General features: G+C 50.7%; 2 protein-coding genes across 3 annotated transcripts; both read left to right on the top strand.

Moving 5' to 3' along the window:
* Positions 1-1,059: 1,059 nt before the first annotated feature.
* On the top strand, positions 1,060-4,768 carry ZIC3 (Zic family member 3). Its single transcript, XM_005500568.3, has 3 exons — positions 1,060-2,402; positions 3,043-3,206; positions 3,692-4,768. The coding sequence occupies exons 1-3, from the start codon at positions 1,358-1,360 to the stop codon at positions 3,872-3,874; spliced, it is 1,392 nt and encodes a 463-aa protein (XP_005500625.2). The 5' UTR covers positions 1,060-1,357; the 3' UTR covers positions 3,875-4,768.
* LOC135580698 (uncharacterized) lies at positions 4,676-15,951 on the top strand. 2 transcript variants are annotated; one of them, XM_065077521.1, is made up of 4 exons: positions 4,676-5,067; positions 5,254-5,684; positions 6,036-6,222; positions 15,002-15,951. In XM_065077521.1, exons 1-4 carry the CDS (start codon positions 4,886-4,888, stop codon positions 15,039-15,041), a joined length of 840 nt encoding a protein of 279 aa, XP_064933593.1. In that variant the 5' UTR covers positions 4,676-4,885; the 3' UTR covers positions 15,042-15,951. The 2 variants fall into 2 exon arrangements, with proteins under 2 accessions (XP_064933593.1, XP_064933594.1); XM_065077522.1 differs by having other exon boundaries at positions 15,070-15,229.
* The last annotated feature ends 1,343 nt before the right edge of the window (positions 15,952-17,294 follow it).

The following is a 17,294-nucleotide window of genomic DNA, read 5'->3' as shown; positions in this document are numbered from 1 at the left end:
ATTTCCACTCTTGCTCCCCATAGTTCTTTGCAAATGCTTTCCAGAACAGAAAATGAGTGGATTTATAGCGCTGTCTGCAACTGATAATTATTCCAAGGCTGAATGTTGCCTTTGCAAAATAAAATTTAAAAGAAAAAAAAAAAGGAAAAGAAAGAAATAGACGAAGAAAAAAAAAGACAAACGAGTGTACGAAAAATACGGCGCAGGAGCCTCCGTGTCGAGCTCTGCTTAGCCCTGCTCTGCGGGCCGGCGGGGAGGGAGGGGACGGAGCCCCTCTGCCCGCAGAGTGGGGTGCGACCCCCCCGCCGCCTGGCGCTGCCCCCACCGCCCTCCCCGCGGGGAGCGAGAGAGGAAAGAGGCAGCTGAACTCGGGTCGGCGAAGTTCGCCCCGGTCCGAGCAAGCTGCGCAGGGCGGCGGGGTAGAAACGGGGTCTCCCCGCTCGACTCGGGAGGGTTCTGCCCTCCCGTTTAGTCAGTAAAAATCAAAATTAAATTAAAATTTAAAATAAATAGAAAATCCACCTCAAAGGCGCCTATTTGGGTTTTAACGGGTTTTTATTTTTGCAGCAGCGCGGCGGCTTTGCAGGGGCTTTACGCTTCCACCCGCCTCGCCCAGGGCGTCCTGAGCGGCGTGGGGGGGGTCACGGCTCGGCGGGACACGGCGGGGATTGTGATGGAAGCGGGGGCTCCGCGCACGGCCACGCAACGGGACACAGGGACACGCACCGTGCGTGCCCCTGGGGGTGCTGCGTGCCCCTTGGCTCGCTGGGGCCCCGGCAGCACCCAGCCCGGGAAACTCCCGGCCGCTCCCCCCGTCCCATCCCGTGTGCGTCCCTGTCACCCCCCCCACACACACACACTTTTACCTGCGAGGCGCCCGCGCCCAATCAGCGTCCCCGGCGGAGCGGGGCGCGTGCCAATCAAGCTCGTCGCCGCCAATGGGACGGCGGGCGGCGGGTCAGGTGACGCGGCGGCCGGCGGCTCCCCATTGGCGCGGCGCGGCCTGGCCCCGGAGTTGGTTTATGTGCGAGGCGCGGGCGGGCGCCCCGTCAGTGCCCCGACGGCGCCGAGCGGGAGCGCGGCCGCGCTGCGCCTCGCCCTGCTGCGCCGCCCTGCCCGGCCCGGCGCGGGGGGCGGGCGCCTCTGGGGGCGGGTGGCTTTTTTGGGGCTGTTTTTTTTTGTTGTTTTTGTGTCGGACGGGGGGTGTTTGCCTCGCTGCCCGCCCGCGGCCGGGGGCCGCGCCTGCCCGCAGCGGGGGGGCGGGGGGTTGCGTTTTGTGGTGGTTTTGTACTTTTTTGGGGGCGGGCGGGAGGAGGGGGGGGAGCCAGGCTGCCGCCGCGCCGACAGCCCCGCGCCCATGACGATGCTGCTGGACGGAGGGCCGCAGTTCCCGGCGCTCGGAGTGGGCGGCTTCGCGGCACCCCGCCACCACGAGATGCCGGGCCGCGACGCCGCCGCCGCTGGCATGGGGCTGGGCCCCTTCGGGGACTCCTCGCATGCCGCCGCCGCCTTCAAGCTGAACGCGGCCCCGCACGACCTCGCCGCCGGGCAGAGCTCGGCGTTCACGCCGCAGGCACCGGGCTACGCCAGCGCCCTGGGCCACCACCACCATCACCACCACCACGCCGGCCAGGTGCCCTCCTACGGCGGGGCCGCCGCCTTCAACTCCACCCGCGACTTTCTCTTTCGCAACCGAGGCTCCGGCATTGCGGACGCCGCCTCCGGTACGGCGCAACACGGGCTTTTCGGCGGCTCGCCCGGCGGCTTGCACGGCCCCGGCGGCATCCCGGACACCCCGGGCTACCTGCTCTTCCCGGGGCTCCACGAGCAGAGCCCGACCCACACGTCCCCCAATGGGCATGTGGACAACGGGCAGATGCACCTGGGGCTGCGCGGGGACCTCTTCGGACGGCCGGATCCCTACCGGGCCGTCTCCAGCCCCCGCACGGACCCTTACGCCGGCGCCCAGTTCCACAACTACAACCACATGAACATGAATATGGGCATGAACGTGGCGGCCCATCACCACCACCATCACCACCACGGCCCCGGGGCTTTCTTTCGGTACATGCGCCAGCCCATCAAGCAAGAATTGTCCTGCAAGTGGCTCGACGAGAGCCAGCTCAGCCGGCCCAAGAAAAGCTGCGACAGGACTTTCAGCACCATGCACGAACTGGTGACCCATGTCACCATGGAGCACGTCGGGGGCCCGGAGCAGAACAACCATATCTGCTACTGGGACGAGTGTCCGCGGGAAGGCAAGTCCTTCAAGGCGAAATACAAACTGGTGAACCACATTCGGGTGCACACGGGGGAGAAGCCCTTCCCCTGCCCCTTCCCGGGCTGCGGCAAGATCTTTGCCCGCTCCGAGAACCTCAAGATTCACAAGCGGACGCACACAGGTAAGACCCGCGGCCCCCCCACCCCGAGGCATAGGACTTCCGCGGGTCTCCGCGGGGCTGCGCGGGCGGGTGCGCGGCGCTGCCGCGGCTCTCGGCCCGCTGCGCGCCTCTGCGGAGCGAACCACTGAAATGCTAATGAAATCTCATTTTCGGTGATTTCCGCTCCTTTTTATTTTATTTTTAGGCCTGATTGGCATGTCTCCTAATTAAATCAGCGATACTTTTGTCAAAGTATTTTTATTTTCAGCCCCGTCTTCCCTTCAGCTCCCTGCACGGGTGGAGGGAAGAGACAGGGAAGGCAGAAAGCAAACGTATTTTGGCTTGTATCCTTGAATATGTCTTGTAAAACTGTCTGATCCGTTGAATTTATCTCGGGTATTCTCCCTCCCCAGGCTCGCCCCAGCCGCTGTCCCCGCTGGAGCACGGCGCGGGTCTGGCGGGAGACGAATTAAAAGTAACAAAGGCTGACCCGAATTTTTCCAACATGTAACAAACCCTGCTGTTCATCTTCCCCTTCTTCATTTTTTGGGATGCTTGTGCATCACCAAGGTGGGGTGAGCGGGGCAGACGCTGTCCTGGAAGGAAGCAGGTGGAGATGGAGAGAGGAAAGGCCCTCCTTCACCCTCTCTAAATTTCACAGGTGAGAAGCCCTTCAAGTGCGAGTTTGAGGGCTGCGACAGGCGCTTCGCCAACAGCAGTGACAGGAAGAAACACATGCACGTCCACACCTCGGACAAGCCCTACATCTGCAAGGTGTGCGACAAATCCTACACACACCCCAGCTCACTTAGGAAACACATGAAGGTAATCACCCCTGCGCCCCAGCCCTTTCCTTCCTGAGCAGGGATGCTCAGTCGCTGGTGTGCTCAGGGCTCGCTTCCCCAGGGCAGGGCAGAGCTGAGCAGTGCCTGCCACAGAGCTCCATGGTTCTGGCATGGCCCAAGCTGTCCCCAGTGTTTAAGCCGTGGCTGGAGCACAACCCGAGGAAATGGCGTAGTTTCTTTTTGTGCTCCCACTGGTGCAACCACTGCCCGGTTCCCAGAGTGCTGGTCAGTGCTGGAAGGCCATGCAAATGCAACCTGGCCTGTGGCTGCAGCCCCCCATGGCGGGATGCTGCAGCAAAGTGGCCAGGAGCCGAGGCAGGCGTTTGCTACTGGTGCTCAGAGTGGCTGGGCAGAGGCCGAGCCGCTGGACTCCAGTGTCCCTGCTGCATGGGGGTGCATCCCAACTCAGCTCAGTGGGGTGGTGAGGACCCCAGGCTCGCTCCCATCTCTGTCTCTTGGTTTTAGGTGCACGAATCCCAGGGATCAGACTCTTCCCCTGCAGCCAGTTCGGGGTACGAGTCCTCCACCCCCCCTGCGGTGGGCTCTGCTGGCAGTAAGGACTCCACTAAAACGCCGCCGGCCGCCCTTCAGAGTAACCCCGGCCACAACCCTGGACTGCCCCCCAATTTTAATGAGTGGTATGTGTAAAGGCAGCTGGTGCCCGGCCAGAGACTGGACCAAATGTGTTGGGAATGAGGAAAAAAAAAAGGACAAACCAAGCCAACTGCAGCTTGCTCCCACGGAAATGGAGTTTTCACACCAACAACCGCATAGGGCTACACCTAGTTAACTGCCAGGATCTGGAGTGGGGGGGTCTTTTATTATTATATTATAATTATTACTATTTTTTGCAAGCCCAGACGCTGGACTAGCCATGTCCTTTTCTCAGGATTGGATTTCTTTTTTTTTTTGTCGTTGTTGTTGTCATTTTTTTTGCAGTTGCAGTTGTTTCTTTGATATTTTTTTTTTCCTCCCTGCCCGAGTCCCTCTTCCTCCGACTCCCGACTTTTTTTAATTATTTTTAATTTGTTCTGGTTTTCCTTCTTTCGGTGGGATGTTGACATGAGGATGAAAATTCTCCTTCGCCTTAGCGGTGATTGTTTAAACTTACAGTCTTAAACCGTGCCAAAGTCCTGTTATGTCTTGAACTTTCCTCTCTAGCTCTCCTGCTGCTTCTTTCTCTGCTCTTCTCCTCTTTCTCCTTCTCTCTCTCCAAGCATTACACTTGTGAATGTATTCTCGTCTGATGGGGTCGGTCAGTATTTTTCAGGATGAGGATGTGGTGTTTATTCTACCCAGATTGTGACGTTTAGTATAACAGTTGCCTTTTTGTAATAACTTTTTTTGTAAATACATATCCATGATGCCATATTTATCGTTCGTAATTTAATTATTGATACGAAGTGCCGGGAATTGAACAATATTTATGGGGGAGAAAAAATTGTTTTCTAACAAAAAAAAAATACAAACAACAAAAAAATCCAACTCTGTACAGCTTTTGGTTATAACTGCTTTAGCATTAAAAGTTTATTGTTTTGGAAAGAGCCGGGTCTGACCTCCTCCGGGGGATGGGGGCAGCCGCGGGTGCCGCCGCGAGTGCTGCCGCGGGCCCCGGTTCGGCGCTGCCGCCGCGGCCGGGCCGTTGTTTTCGGGCTGGCGATGCCGGGTAAAGCCTCCTCCTCGCCGCTGCTTTTTCTCCTGTCCCTTTGTCCCCGCCCTCTGCCGCCCAACGGCTTCGCTTGCCCGCCACGTTCCCGAGCGCACGGAGCCCGGGGAGCGGCGCGGCCGAGGGAGAAGAGCGCAGAAGGCAGCGGGGCCGCCTCGACGGGGGATCCCCGACGGTGAGTCCCGCGCCGGCGCAGCGCCCGCCGCCCCCTGCATACATCGCGGGGTGCGGGGGCCGCGCAAGCCTTGCAGGACCGGCCCCACCAGCACCCTGCTTGCCGGGGGGACCCCGGGGTGAATCCACAGTGTGCCGGATTTTCTCCGTTATCATTTTTTGGTTTTTTTCTCTTTCTTCTGACTAGGATGTGGAAAAGCCTCCCTGTCCTCAGGAAAGTAAACGGGTCGAGCAGAGACATCTCAGCCGAGAAACTTCTCCTCCGGCGCCACTCAGGAGCCTCCGGGAGCCAGAGGAAACCCCCTCCTCGGCAAACCTCCGTGGCTGTGACTGCTGGGAGACGCCGGTGGTCTCAGTGGGCCGACCGGAGCTCTGGCAGGGATGCAGGCGGCCTCCGGTCCCGGCAGAGTGCGACCGGTACTCCCTCCAGCGTGGCCAGCCCGGGCGTGCGACTCCTTGGCCTCATCCCCTCCCAGAGCGCAGGGACTTTACCGCGGTTTAAACTCAGCTCTGGGGGGAGGCATGGACCTGCACCACGGGCTCTGCACCTCCACTTACCGAGAGAGACCCTAGACGGACCCGTCTTGAACTTGACGTGGGTCGCTGCGGGAGGATGGGGTAGGCTGTCCCTTCCAACTTGCCGCAGGGTCTGCTTGGGCAAGCAGCCCACAAAACCTTGTATGCTTTAAAAATTACTTTAAAGAACTCAACCCTGTTACCCTCTTCTCCCTCAAAAAAAAAAAAAAAAAAAAAAAAGAAAAAGGTTATCAGGCAGGAAAAGATGGGTGGAAGATGGATCGTGGCCTCTGGAGCTGTGTGTGGAAAAAAAAATACCCTGAGCCCAGTGCAGGCAGGTTTCCCGCTCCTCCCTGCCCAGTCCGGCCCCTTAAAATTAACTTTGAGGTACCCACGTAAGATACGGATCTCTGCTTCTTTTATGCTGTGAAGTCTTTCTCTCACTGTGCACAGAGCCGAGCCCGGGGGCTGGACGCCGAGCGCTGCTGGCCCGGGCCTTTCATGGGGGACGAGAGGGGCCGCCCCGCGCTGCAGCGGGTGAGGAGGAGCAGAGCCGCCAGGGGCCGTCAGGTTTTCCTTGGACACCCACCCGGGTCATATCTGTGTCGCTCTGGACAGCGCCGGGCTTGGAAACATGCCGGTAGGCTCGGTTTCGTTACTGCTTTGCTCGGAACCGGGGAGGAGCGGGGTGCACAGGGCACCGCGGGTGCGCAGGGCTGCGTGGTGGAGCGCCCCGGAACGGGTGCCGCGGGGATGTCTGCTGCTGTCGGTTCCCAAAACACCGTCCTAAAGTGGTGAGGCTCTGCTGTGGACGGGGTTGTCCAGCTTGGGGAGCCCCGCCTGAGTGCGGCTGGGAGGATGCAGCAGCTCCAGGCCCTGGAGGAACAGAACCCCCAGGGACTGGGTGCAGGGGCCCTTCCCAGCCCTGAAGTGGCTCTGGCTGGTTCCCGAGGCCTTCAGGCCCTGCAGGTGTACCAGCCATCCATCTGCCCCTACAGTCTCTTCCTTGAGCTTACAGTGCAGCCCCAGATATGTTTATACTAAGGACTTGAAAACAGCATCCTGGATCATTTGACTTCCCCTGTGTAGCCAGCTGGTCCCCTACCCTAAGGCCTCCCCATCCAGCCAGGGCTAGCACCCAGTGTAGGGAAGAGGGGAGCAAACTCTTGTCTGCACCCCACTGAGGTGCTACTCTGCAATCCCTTCCCCACCCCAAAATGAGGCATGCATGGGGCGGGGGCAAGTCGGGGGTGTGTGTGTATGGTTTGGGATGGATGACGGATGCAAAAAGGGCTGGGGACCTGTTTGCTGTGAAATGCTTGCTAAGCACAGGGGTCAGCACCAGCACTGTGAGGTGGGGCAGGAGGGCTGTGTCCCCCCAAACAGGGCACGTGGTGCTGGTGGGTGCTGCCGTCCATGCTGTGCCTCTGCCCCACCGGCTGCTGCTGACCCCAAACCTCAGAAGCAAAGGCCAGGGAGGAGCTATCTCACCCTGCTGCTGAGTCCTCTGGTCTCATGGACAAATAAGAAGGGGTTTTCAGTAAAAAGAAGCAGAAAGGCTCTGTTCCTTGTTCTCGTCCATTGCAGGGAGATGCGGAGATTCCTCGAGCAGGAAAGATTGTGCCTTTTTCCCAGATTTCTGAGGCTGGTTTTGTGAGTTGGGGTGAGACAGGTTACGATTTTCAATGCCTGGCAGGGCAGGGACTCGTGGGCATTCCCTCTGCTCACAGCTTGGATGAAAGCATGACAGAGCCATCCAAGGCGGGACAGTGCTGGCAAAGCAGGTGCCATATTAGCTCAGCTTTTAGTATGTCATTAATAATGGATATTGTGTCGCACCCCAGAAGAGTCCCAGGACTGTTCACAAAAAGGGGCCGTATTCTGACATCCTCTCCCAGACTGGTAGCTCCCTTGAAGTGGCTGTGCTTGCTTGTATGAGCAGGATTAGGTGGATTTGTCCCCAAATAAACAGAACTTGGGATGGTTTTCTGAAAGGGGTAATGTTGATTCATTGTGCTAAGCAGAGACAGGCGATGAGCTGAAGCCATTCCTTCTCTACCATGCTTTATGAGCCATGAATATCTCGATGCCTTTGGTGTCATTGTTTTTGCATATCTGTCTCTGTGTCTGGTGTAATCCTATCAAAATAATATATTTTTTTCCAAGCTTTGTGCATGCCATTAGCAGCTGGGGGTTGCACACAGTGTGAAAGCAGAGTCCTGAAGGCATTTGATCAGGTTCTGTTCAAGTGTCTTGGTGCTACGGCTCCAGGAATTAAGTTCCTATAGTAACTCTGTAAAGCTCCAAAGCAGTGGATAGGGTGTAGTATCATGTTTACCTTATTTTTTTTTTTAATATAATGTTCCCACATTAAGAGCACCACACACTGACACCATCTCTTTTTGCTGAGCCGAGCCTAAGTTTCATGACTGTTTGATAAACCATTCCTGTTATTTATGCTGTTAATATGATCAAACTACATAGAAAATACCTCTGCAGAGGTGCACTCTTGTTTTAGAGAGGCAAAACTAGAGAAAGCTTTAAATTCTTTGCAGAAATCTGATTTTATTGTAGAGCATGCAGAAGGAAATTATTTGTATTGTACTGATTAACCTGCACATCCATTTGGTTAACCTTGCTATGCCATTTGTATGGGTTAAAAATACGATCTATGTCTTGCAAGTGCCTACTCACCTGGACATAACTGCAGGCAGTAAAAATGCTTGTGTAAGAGCTTCCATTGGTGAGTGAGAATGGCAAAGCAAGGACCGGCCCTGCAGACTTGATAGGAAACGGTTTAGGATGGCTTTACAGACATCTGTTCTGTACTAGCCTTGGAAAAACCCTCTGCAGAAACCAGAGGAGGCAGTTGTCTGAGTCATAGATATATTTTAATATTAAGATGCTAATTTTTATTATCAGTAAAGAAGGTTGTGTGCTGTGTAGGTTTTTTCTAGCTAACACATTGGTAATGTTTCTCCATTTAATCTGTTTGTGTGAAAAGAAACTTCAATAAAAAGGGCTGGGGGAAAAAAAAGAAAAGGTTTTTGTTTTGGCAACTTGTTCAATAGTGGCAGCTTTGAAATTGTCAGAGCTCGACTTTGAAATGGTTGAATGCGTGATATGTGAAGTTCCTTCCGAGGGAGACCCAGCCCTCGGGCTGTGGATTCGTTCCTATGCTGGGCATGGTCCCCTGTCCTGGGACAGCCGGGAAACTCAGAGAGGGGAAAAGTCACCGGCGGTGCTGCAGCATGGGAAGCGGCCGGGGAAGCTGGGAGAGGCTTAATGGCCGAGCAGTGTAAAGGATATGTGCAGAATAGGGCTATTCCCGTGGTTTTGTCCTTTTTCAGAGTGTTGCATAATCCCGGTTTGGGGCTCTGGTAGTCCCAGAGATACAAAATGGCTTGTAGACTGAGTTTTTTTGGGGACTTGTCACGGCAGAACAAGGGGCCGGGTAGAGATCCCGAAGCTTTCGGAGGGGCTGTACCCTATCCAGCTTCCAGCATCTCGGATGTTCGGGCAGAAACTGGCCTGTGGGCAGGAAAAAGTGGAATATGGGTAAGGTTTGATACGGAAGGGGGGGTAAAGAACCCAGTATTTTGCTGTGCAGGGGGCTGTGCCCAGGCAAGTGCAGGGCGGAGTGGGGGTTTGGAGCAGAAATGAGTTGCTGTGTTTTATTCCCAGGCTGGGACGTGGCCTTTAGCTGGCAGGGTCACAGCAGGGTAGAAAACGTCAGGATTTGGGTTGCTCCTAACCGTGGGCTTGCTACATTTGTGTGCCACAGAGAATAAGCACTTTGGAAAACAAGGCTAGAGGCAGAAAGGCTGGAGAGGCAGTGAATACAGTGTTTGCTTTAAATAAAATTACCTACTTATTTATTTCTTCTTTAAATTTCTCCTCACTTTCACTAAGATATTATTCCAGTGCAATTTTTTTTTAAGTGTTTTTTCCACTTTCTGTAGTTTGCATAGCATAATTCTTTTACTGCAAGAAGATGATGCTGTTCTCTCTTAGCTTTTTTCCTGTTTTAGTAGAATGCAGTTAAATTTAGGGTTTCCATCACTTCACCGTGTTCTTACTGCAAATAAACATTTCTTTTGTTTGCCGTTAGCACCCTGATAAATCCATGGACTTGAGCTTCTCAGTAATTATTCATAACCTTAAGTAAAAAGCAAGACTTGTGTTGGGATTGGTGAGAGAAACTCAGTCTTAACTATAGGAAAAATTTGAATTTGGATTCAAATACTGTCTTTAAGAGAAAAATCTTTGTGCAGTAGATGATGTGACTGAAGTTCCTGTGATGCACACAGGGTTTGCAAGGACCGCGCTCTGATCGCTCACTGGTCGAAGTGCTCCTGGTGCTGGGAGAGTCAGATGTGCCCCAGAAAACTCATTTTCCTGTAAGATTTATTTTCACTTACAAAGAAGATGCCGCAGGAACTTCCTGAAACTATAAATCACAAATATTTAAAAATCGTGTGCTGGGCACCCCTGAAATGGACTTGCTTAATTTGACAAGATTCAGAAAGAAAAACAAAGTGGAAATATTCGTATTATTTTCTTCATTTTTCTCCTATGAACCTCACTGGCCAGATTTTGTAATTTTATTTTTTTCTCTTTTTTTTTTTTTTTAAGGCCAAAGGAGCGTATCCTTGTGTATTAAAGTGGAGCTCGAGTTTTCATGCAATTGCCTGATTCTGGAGCTTGACTTATATTTTTTAAAATGAGGCTATTGATAACATTGTAAGAACTGGCAACACTGCAGCAGTAAAATATATATTTAATTTTTAATCTTGGCCTGCAGAAGTATTTTAAATTAATGCAGTAAGTAGAGGGCTTCACTTTAATGACTTTGCACCACTATTTTAGTTTTTAAAATGAGATACCAATGTGGCATTGCGATCTGCTCCTTTCTGTTTCCTTTTCGTTCTTTGCTGCTGCAGATGGCGAAGGCAGGCAAGGGACCAAAGGAGCTGAAACTGCGCCTTGAAGATACTCCCTGTACCTTTGGGAGGACACTGGGCCGAGATTAAAATAAAACCATTCTGTTGGTGCCCATTTAATGTTGCTGAGGGCTTGATTTCAGAAGAGTTCCTTTTCAAAAATCTCAGGTTGGAGGTGTTTAAAAACATAACAAGAAAATTAAAACAAAACCAAACCTGTGTAGCCACCAGTTCCTTTTTTTTTTTTTTGAAATTACAAGTTTGCACAGGGCATTTTAAAAATTATGATTTGATGAAGGACTTACTGGGCCCATGGAATCCTGTGAGTGATTTCAGTGAGACCTTTGCTGGGTCCCGAGCTGTAGGGCTGAGCTCTGCAAGCCTGGCCTTGCGGGCAAGCTTTAATATGCCAGAACAGACCGCATAAGCTGTATCGTGATGTCTGTAATCAGAGGACATCTGGGCCTGCTAAATCTAATACTCCCAATTGCAGGCTGTGGCCACTTAATCAGCTTTTTAGAAATTTATAACACAAACTTGAGCAGTATTAAAGCAAAATTATTTGTTGTAATTTAATTTTCATCCAAGCTGGGGGAAAAAATGTTCTAGAGAGAACAATAATTTAGATCAGCACCTGAGTTTTATCACACTTATATTTCTAGATTTCATTGTTTTACTGTAGATTAAGAAATAGTTTCGTTTCAGATTGACAATAAATTGCCATGAAAGAATTAAACCAGCATAAATGCCCCCTACAAAGTTCAAAATCACATATGCATCAGTGAAACATTAATGCCCTGAAAATATGTTTTCTTCTTCTCACTAATTTTCTGTTCTTAATCTCGGACAGTCTTTTATATAAAATCCAGTCGGCAGTGCCGCAGCACGAGTAAATCGCGGCCGGCAGAGAAGCTGACGCAAGGAAGGGGCATTGGAGAAATACTGCATTTCATAAACACAATCACTATAGCATTAGGAGAGCAAATGTGTGGTTTTATGAACATAGTTATAAATATTTAAACATGCAAAATGAAAATGTTACTAAATATCTGGTTTTCATTATCTTTGGATGAACATTTTCATTCTTGGAAGTATTACCAGCTGTCTGCAGAAAATGATCACCACCCCTTCCCCAGAATGAATGATGTGTAATGCGAAAACGTGTTAAAATGCACAGTTGTTTGTAATATCTTCTACCAAAGTGGAAGGCATTCTACCAAATTTGGTATTCTACTGAATCACAAAGTATTCTGGCCTAACAAACAGAGAACCATCCTGCTTCTGTCAGCAACTTGCTTGCTAGATGTTATGAAAAATATAAGGATGGTTTGGAAAGTATAAGATGTCACTCAACGTGCTGGAAGTCGTGTCCTGCCATCCTTTCTCCAGCAAAATTCCTACAGAAGTCAACGAAAGATGTGGCTGCTGATTTTATCATTATTAACGTATTATTTTGAAGTGTCAACAAGTGTTGAAGTGTTCTGTGCGCCGCCGCGGAAGGCCTGGGAGGCTGCAGGACGAAGTTTGGGGTGGGAAGGCTGGGGTCTGCCCCTTGGCCGGGCTCTCGTGGTGGGTGTGAGGCTGCGCCTTTAAAATAGGATGGTAGTGGGCAGCGGTAGTTACGGGTTGTGCAATTTAGCTTACGTGAGCGGAGGCCACGCTGTGCATCCCTGTCCATAATAAGGCAGGTGTCTTATTCTGCAGATCCAGTGTAGTCAGCTGTCTCTCTTGCCTTCGCTTCTCCCCCACCGGTGCATCCCCACAATGCTCTGTCTGCGCCGCGTGTGTCACGAAAGAAGATGCCAAATTATTTTATTTTTATTATTATTTTTTTAATGCACCAGGAAACCCGTTTTATATTAGTCACATATTTAATCCTGATTGTCACGAGTTTCTGCTGCGCTCGGTAGAGGCACCGTGCGCTGGCACATAGGCACGCACGCGCCTGCTGTTTACTATTCCTCCTGCAGTTGCTCCCACCAATAAATCTGCGCCTGCTGTAGCCAGGATGGAAATCTTTTAAGACAAAGGACTTGAATGGGCAGTTTTTTTTATTGCTGTGATAGAGTAGAAGGCCCCAAGCTGGGGGCTAGTGCATGCATGAATGCTGTCCCCCTCGCTTGGTACAGTCTCCTACTAGCGCTGAACCAGCACCAGAGACTGTAAAAGGGAAAGGGCCCCAAGGCTGGTATTTCCTCATTTTGATTCTTGCTCGCGGTGACTGCGGCAATTCCCAAAGAAATGGTGGCAGAGAAGTAAACTTTGAGAAGAGTGTGGAAGGACAGGCTGTCGAGTAAAGCAGGGGATGCCTGGGAAGGCAGCACAAAAACATGGGAATGAGGAAAGGAGGAACAAAAGAGATGTGGGTTGGCGAAGGAGGAATAGGGGAGTGAAAGGAGGCCAGGCTGGTGCAGCAGCGAGGAGCTGCTCCTTGTCGCTGTGTGTCAATACACCCAGCTGAGCCTTTTGCATTTGCAGGCTGTTCAGGCAGAGCCCCACAAAAGTGTGCGAGTCTCTGGAGACGTGCATGGGATTTGCCCTGTGGGAAGCAGCGCGTGGTGCTCAGGGTGAGGTACTCTCCATGATACACAAGTTTCGGCTCCCACGATAAAGCTGTGCATGGTTATCAGCTGGGTGTGGTGTTTGGGCATCGCTGGTTTGGGCACTGGTCCCCTGCCAGGTCTGTGGGATGTGGCCGCTGGCAATCCAGACCTAAGCTACGAGAGGGAAGGAGCAGGCTGGCTTCTTGTAGTCAGCTTTGTGCCCACCGGGCTTGGGACCAGAGGGACCCTCCGGGAGCTGTTGTTGCCCTCCTGCTCCCCCACGCTCCCCTCCATTCTCGGAGGCCACAGCTTGGGTTAGTTTCTCAGCAGCAGGCGAGATGGTGCTGCTCTCTATCCGCTTACGTCAATGCAGACCTTTCCCCGGACTCCAGTCTGGGTTGGATCAAGCCTTGCATGATTGTGGCCCTTGTGCATTTCAAAACTGTGTTAATCTATATCTGGATCCCAATGGGGGCACTCGGGATGAGCCGAGCTCAAACAATCCTTGGCAGGAGGGAGAGACTGGAGTTGGCAGGGATTTTTGTCCCATTATTGGTTACTTGGAGGAAGGAATGTACGCACCATTTTAACATATGACAACTTGAGGTCTGTCATCTTCAGCGTATTAGAAAAGCCTCATTTTTAACAAATCCCAGAGCATTTACTAGGCTTCGTGCTGCATCTGGATGGAGGCTGCACGCTGGTCGTGGGCTGGGGCGTGGGGCCTTCTCTCTGTCTCGTTAGACACTGAGAGACTTCCCCTGCCAATGGGACCCCCAGGCTGCTCATCTCCCACCCCACTCTGCCTCTGTCAGCAGGGGAGGTGGAAATCTCATGGCAGAGAAAAGCTGTAGCAGCGCAGTCTGTAGAGCAAACCGCTTGGAAAACCTCTCCTGACTAGTTAAATCTGCCTGTGTGTTCCCAGCAAGTTTAGCCAGGGGCTTATTTACCGAGCTCAGAGGAGAATTGCCTCTCTGCAGTAAAACCTTCAAAATATGTCCCAAAGACCCTGAGAGATTTTACACTCTCTTGGTCAGTTTGCTGTTTCCTCGAGTGAAAGAATCCAGCTGGGTGCTTCTGTTGAAAATTGGCTTGTATAAAGTCACCCTTGCTGGTTTCTCACTCTGGGTTTCAAAAGTATGAAAATTCAACCTTGTAAAGACTTCAACCAGCTTATTTAGGCTTATTGTACCAAGGCGAAGAAATTCTGCACAGGTAACCTAGAAATGGTTAGGAAGGATGGAAGAAAGTTGTTTGTTTTTTTCCCCTTTGATTAGTTTTTGTTTTGGAGGGATGAAGAGTTCTGAAAATATTTTTACCAAGCATTATTTGTATTTCTACCTGAGTACTTAGCAAACCTTTCCCTTCAACAACATCCCCTTAAAGAGAAAGCTGAAATAATCAGCACAAGGAATAGGTGTCAGCCTTAGACAGACGACTGTGTTTCTGGGTAATCTAATGCCATTTTAATACTGTGCTTTTTAAGCAGCTCAGAGAACAGTTTGATGGACAAGGCACTGATGCTCATGAGCCTGAGTTTAGTTGTTGGGGGTATGTCAGAAATTATTTTTCACATACAACTGTAGTTGGAGTGTCAGCTCCCATTATGTACATTAGGGCTTGTGTGGTTCAGTGCTAGCACACCATATTTTGTAGCCTTTGGTTTGCTTCTGTGGTGACAAAAACAGCAGGTCTTTGGTTAACTTCTGACCATTGACATATTAAATGAAGATGCGCATTTGAGCAACATCAGTGATTTCAATTGACTCATCAATTGCTGTTGCGTAGCTGTCCTCATGTTTCACTTTGGTAACAAGCTGATCTGCCACATCTGATGCCAGCAATTCAGTCCTTCAAACAAATGACATGTTTGATAAAGAAATCTTTTTAAATTCATTATGCACTTTGGCTTTTGTCTTTCCTTTTAATACAGCATCTGTTGCAGACGGGATACATTCCTTGATCGTTTCTGAGTCTGCAATTATTTTTATGCCTGCCCAGTGTCCCGGAGATGTGAAACGAAGCTGCCGTGCTATGCTGCTGAGCCCTGAAACTCTACACAGACATTCAATTTAATCTCTTGGAACAGACTGCATTAAAGTAGTTTCATCAGTGCACACTTGTGATAAAAAGACGACATGAAGAAAGACAGTGAACTAAAAGGCCCTGCTTTTTTCTATGGAAACAATAGGATATCTATGCCTTCATTTGTTTCATGGATTCCTTGCACAGCCATTTAAATTCAGCAGAAGGCTCCAAATGTCTAAACTTTATCCTGAGCACTTTTTCAGTGCTGGAAAGGAATACAGTTACGTGTCCCAGGGGTAGTTTTATAGAAAATGCTATGTGCAATGTTAATGAGTTGGGATGGGTTCATACGTTTTTCCATACAGAGCCAGTACAGAAACAAATACGGGACTCAAGAAGAAACAGTCTGCAAGTATCCACCGATGTGTGTCACGGGGTGAACCTGTACTTTGTAGCCCCTCCAAAGACTGGCAGAAGGATCACAGGGGCTTTAACCCAAAGTGCTCCCATGTGCCTCCCTCGCTTTGTGCTGGGGCTCTCTGAATAGCTGGCGCTGGAAGAAATGACAAACTTCTTTGGTGCCACAGGAGATTGCATCAGCGTTACTGATCCTCACTCGGCTCGTTACTGAAAATGCATCAAGCGGCTATATGGGTCAGACTGTTAAATTTGTAGACACGGAGTGTCAGGAAGCCTTTTTGTCAACTTGGTACCGTTTAGTGTATGTGTCCTCAAGTTCAAAGCAATCCTGGCCTCAGACTTGTGATATTTTCTGCCCTTTCCCCTTTCTGTTGACTCAGACCTCTTCCCTTTGAGGTCAACATCAAAATAAAGATGTATGTTTCCTCAGCCTGACCATGGCTCTGACTCTTTAGATCAGCAATCCTATAGTCCATATGTCTTCCCATCTGTCAACTGGTATTTGAAGCCAGCTTGCTCCTCTATTCTTTCAGACAAGTGTGAGAATCAGGAGTTTCTTTAATGACGGTTTCAGGCCTTAAAGCGTTTGCTAAGATACTACCTATTAAGATCCCTTGATGGCACCTTGAATAGAGATCAAAAGCAGCTGAGTTCACTCCACAAATCTAATTCCATCAGTCAGTTTAGGGTATTGAGGGAGGGGTGGGGAGGGCTCGAGAGGGCACAGTGCTCCCGCAGTTAGGAGACAGGCCTTGCAAGTCTGAGCCCCGACTTCGGGGAGTGATGGGAACAGCAAACACGAGTGCTGCTAAATCCTTTCTGTGGTGGCTGCACTCAAACTGCCAGGACTCCTTGTGTTTGAAAAGCAGATATGTACAACATGGGCTGGTGGCTTTGCTTGCACTGTGACATGGTGACAGCCCTTAGGTTCTGAACTGTGCCTGGTTCAAACGAGAACTTTTTGGTGCCACATTAGTACCTGTGTCTTTGCTCCTTTGGCTGGGAGATTATTCAAAATCTTTTTGCAATGCAAGATTGGAAACAAAAATCTTAGAGTACAAAGTATTCTCCTAGTTAATAATTATTATCAGGCAATAATTTGTATTTTGTACTTTGGAGAGATGCTAATAATGGGAATCTGTGTCCTGCTTCACCACTGGGACTGCATGAAAGGCTGTGTGGAGAAACGCTGCCTGCACAGCATTATCACAGCAAAGTGGCCACTCTTTCTGAGGGCACAGTTTGCCTTTCAAACATTCCCATTTTTAGTGCCTGTCAGGAGATGCTGCAAAGCCCTTGGAATATTTGGGGAAGTGTTTGTTCTGGTGGTGCATTTCCCCAAGTGACGTAGAAGAATTAGTAGGAAGTTGTGGCCATTAATTCAAGCCCAATGCCTGAAATTCAAGGCCTGTTGACTTTCTGTGTGCTGAAAGGTGGCTGTGGGAGCTGGAAAGGGCAGGGTGCCCGATGTGGGAAGGGTGGTGGAGGGCATTCCCCAGGGAGCCTCGACAGCCAGGGCTAACAAACGTCACTTTTTATGGGACCCAAATGTCTGAGAAGAGCTGAAAAGCCCCAGGATGTGGCTGCGTGCCGGGGGATGGTGTCACACTACTGACTGCCTAGTAAAACTTGACTCAGTGGAGTCAAGGACACCAAATGGCCTCAGATTTACATTGAAACTTGTTAAAATGTGAGCATGAGCCTGAAGTCCAGATGCAGGCTTTCTTTGGCTTCAGTGTTTTCAACTTCAGTCATCGTGTCACAGATCTGGAGCCCCA

Source organism: Columba livia, chromosome 12 (genome assembly GCF_036013475.1).
Source record: "Columba livia isolate bColLiv1 breed racing homer chromosome 12, bColLiv1.pat.W.v2, whole genome shotgun sequence".
NCBI classification, from domain to species: Eukaryota; Metazoa; Chordata; class Aves; order Columbiformes; family Columbidae; genus Columba; species Columba livia.
Note: the sequence above shows the minus strand (reverse complement) of the source record. Positions and strands in the feature narration are given on the sequence as shown.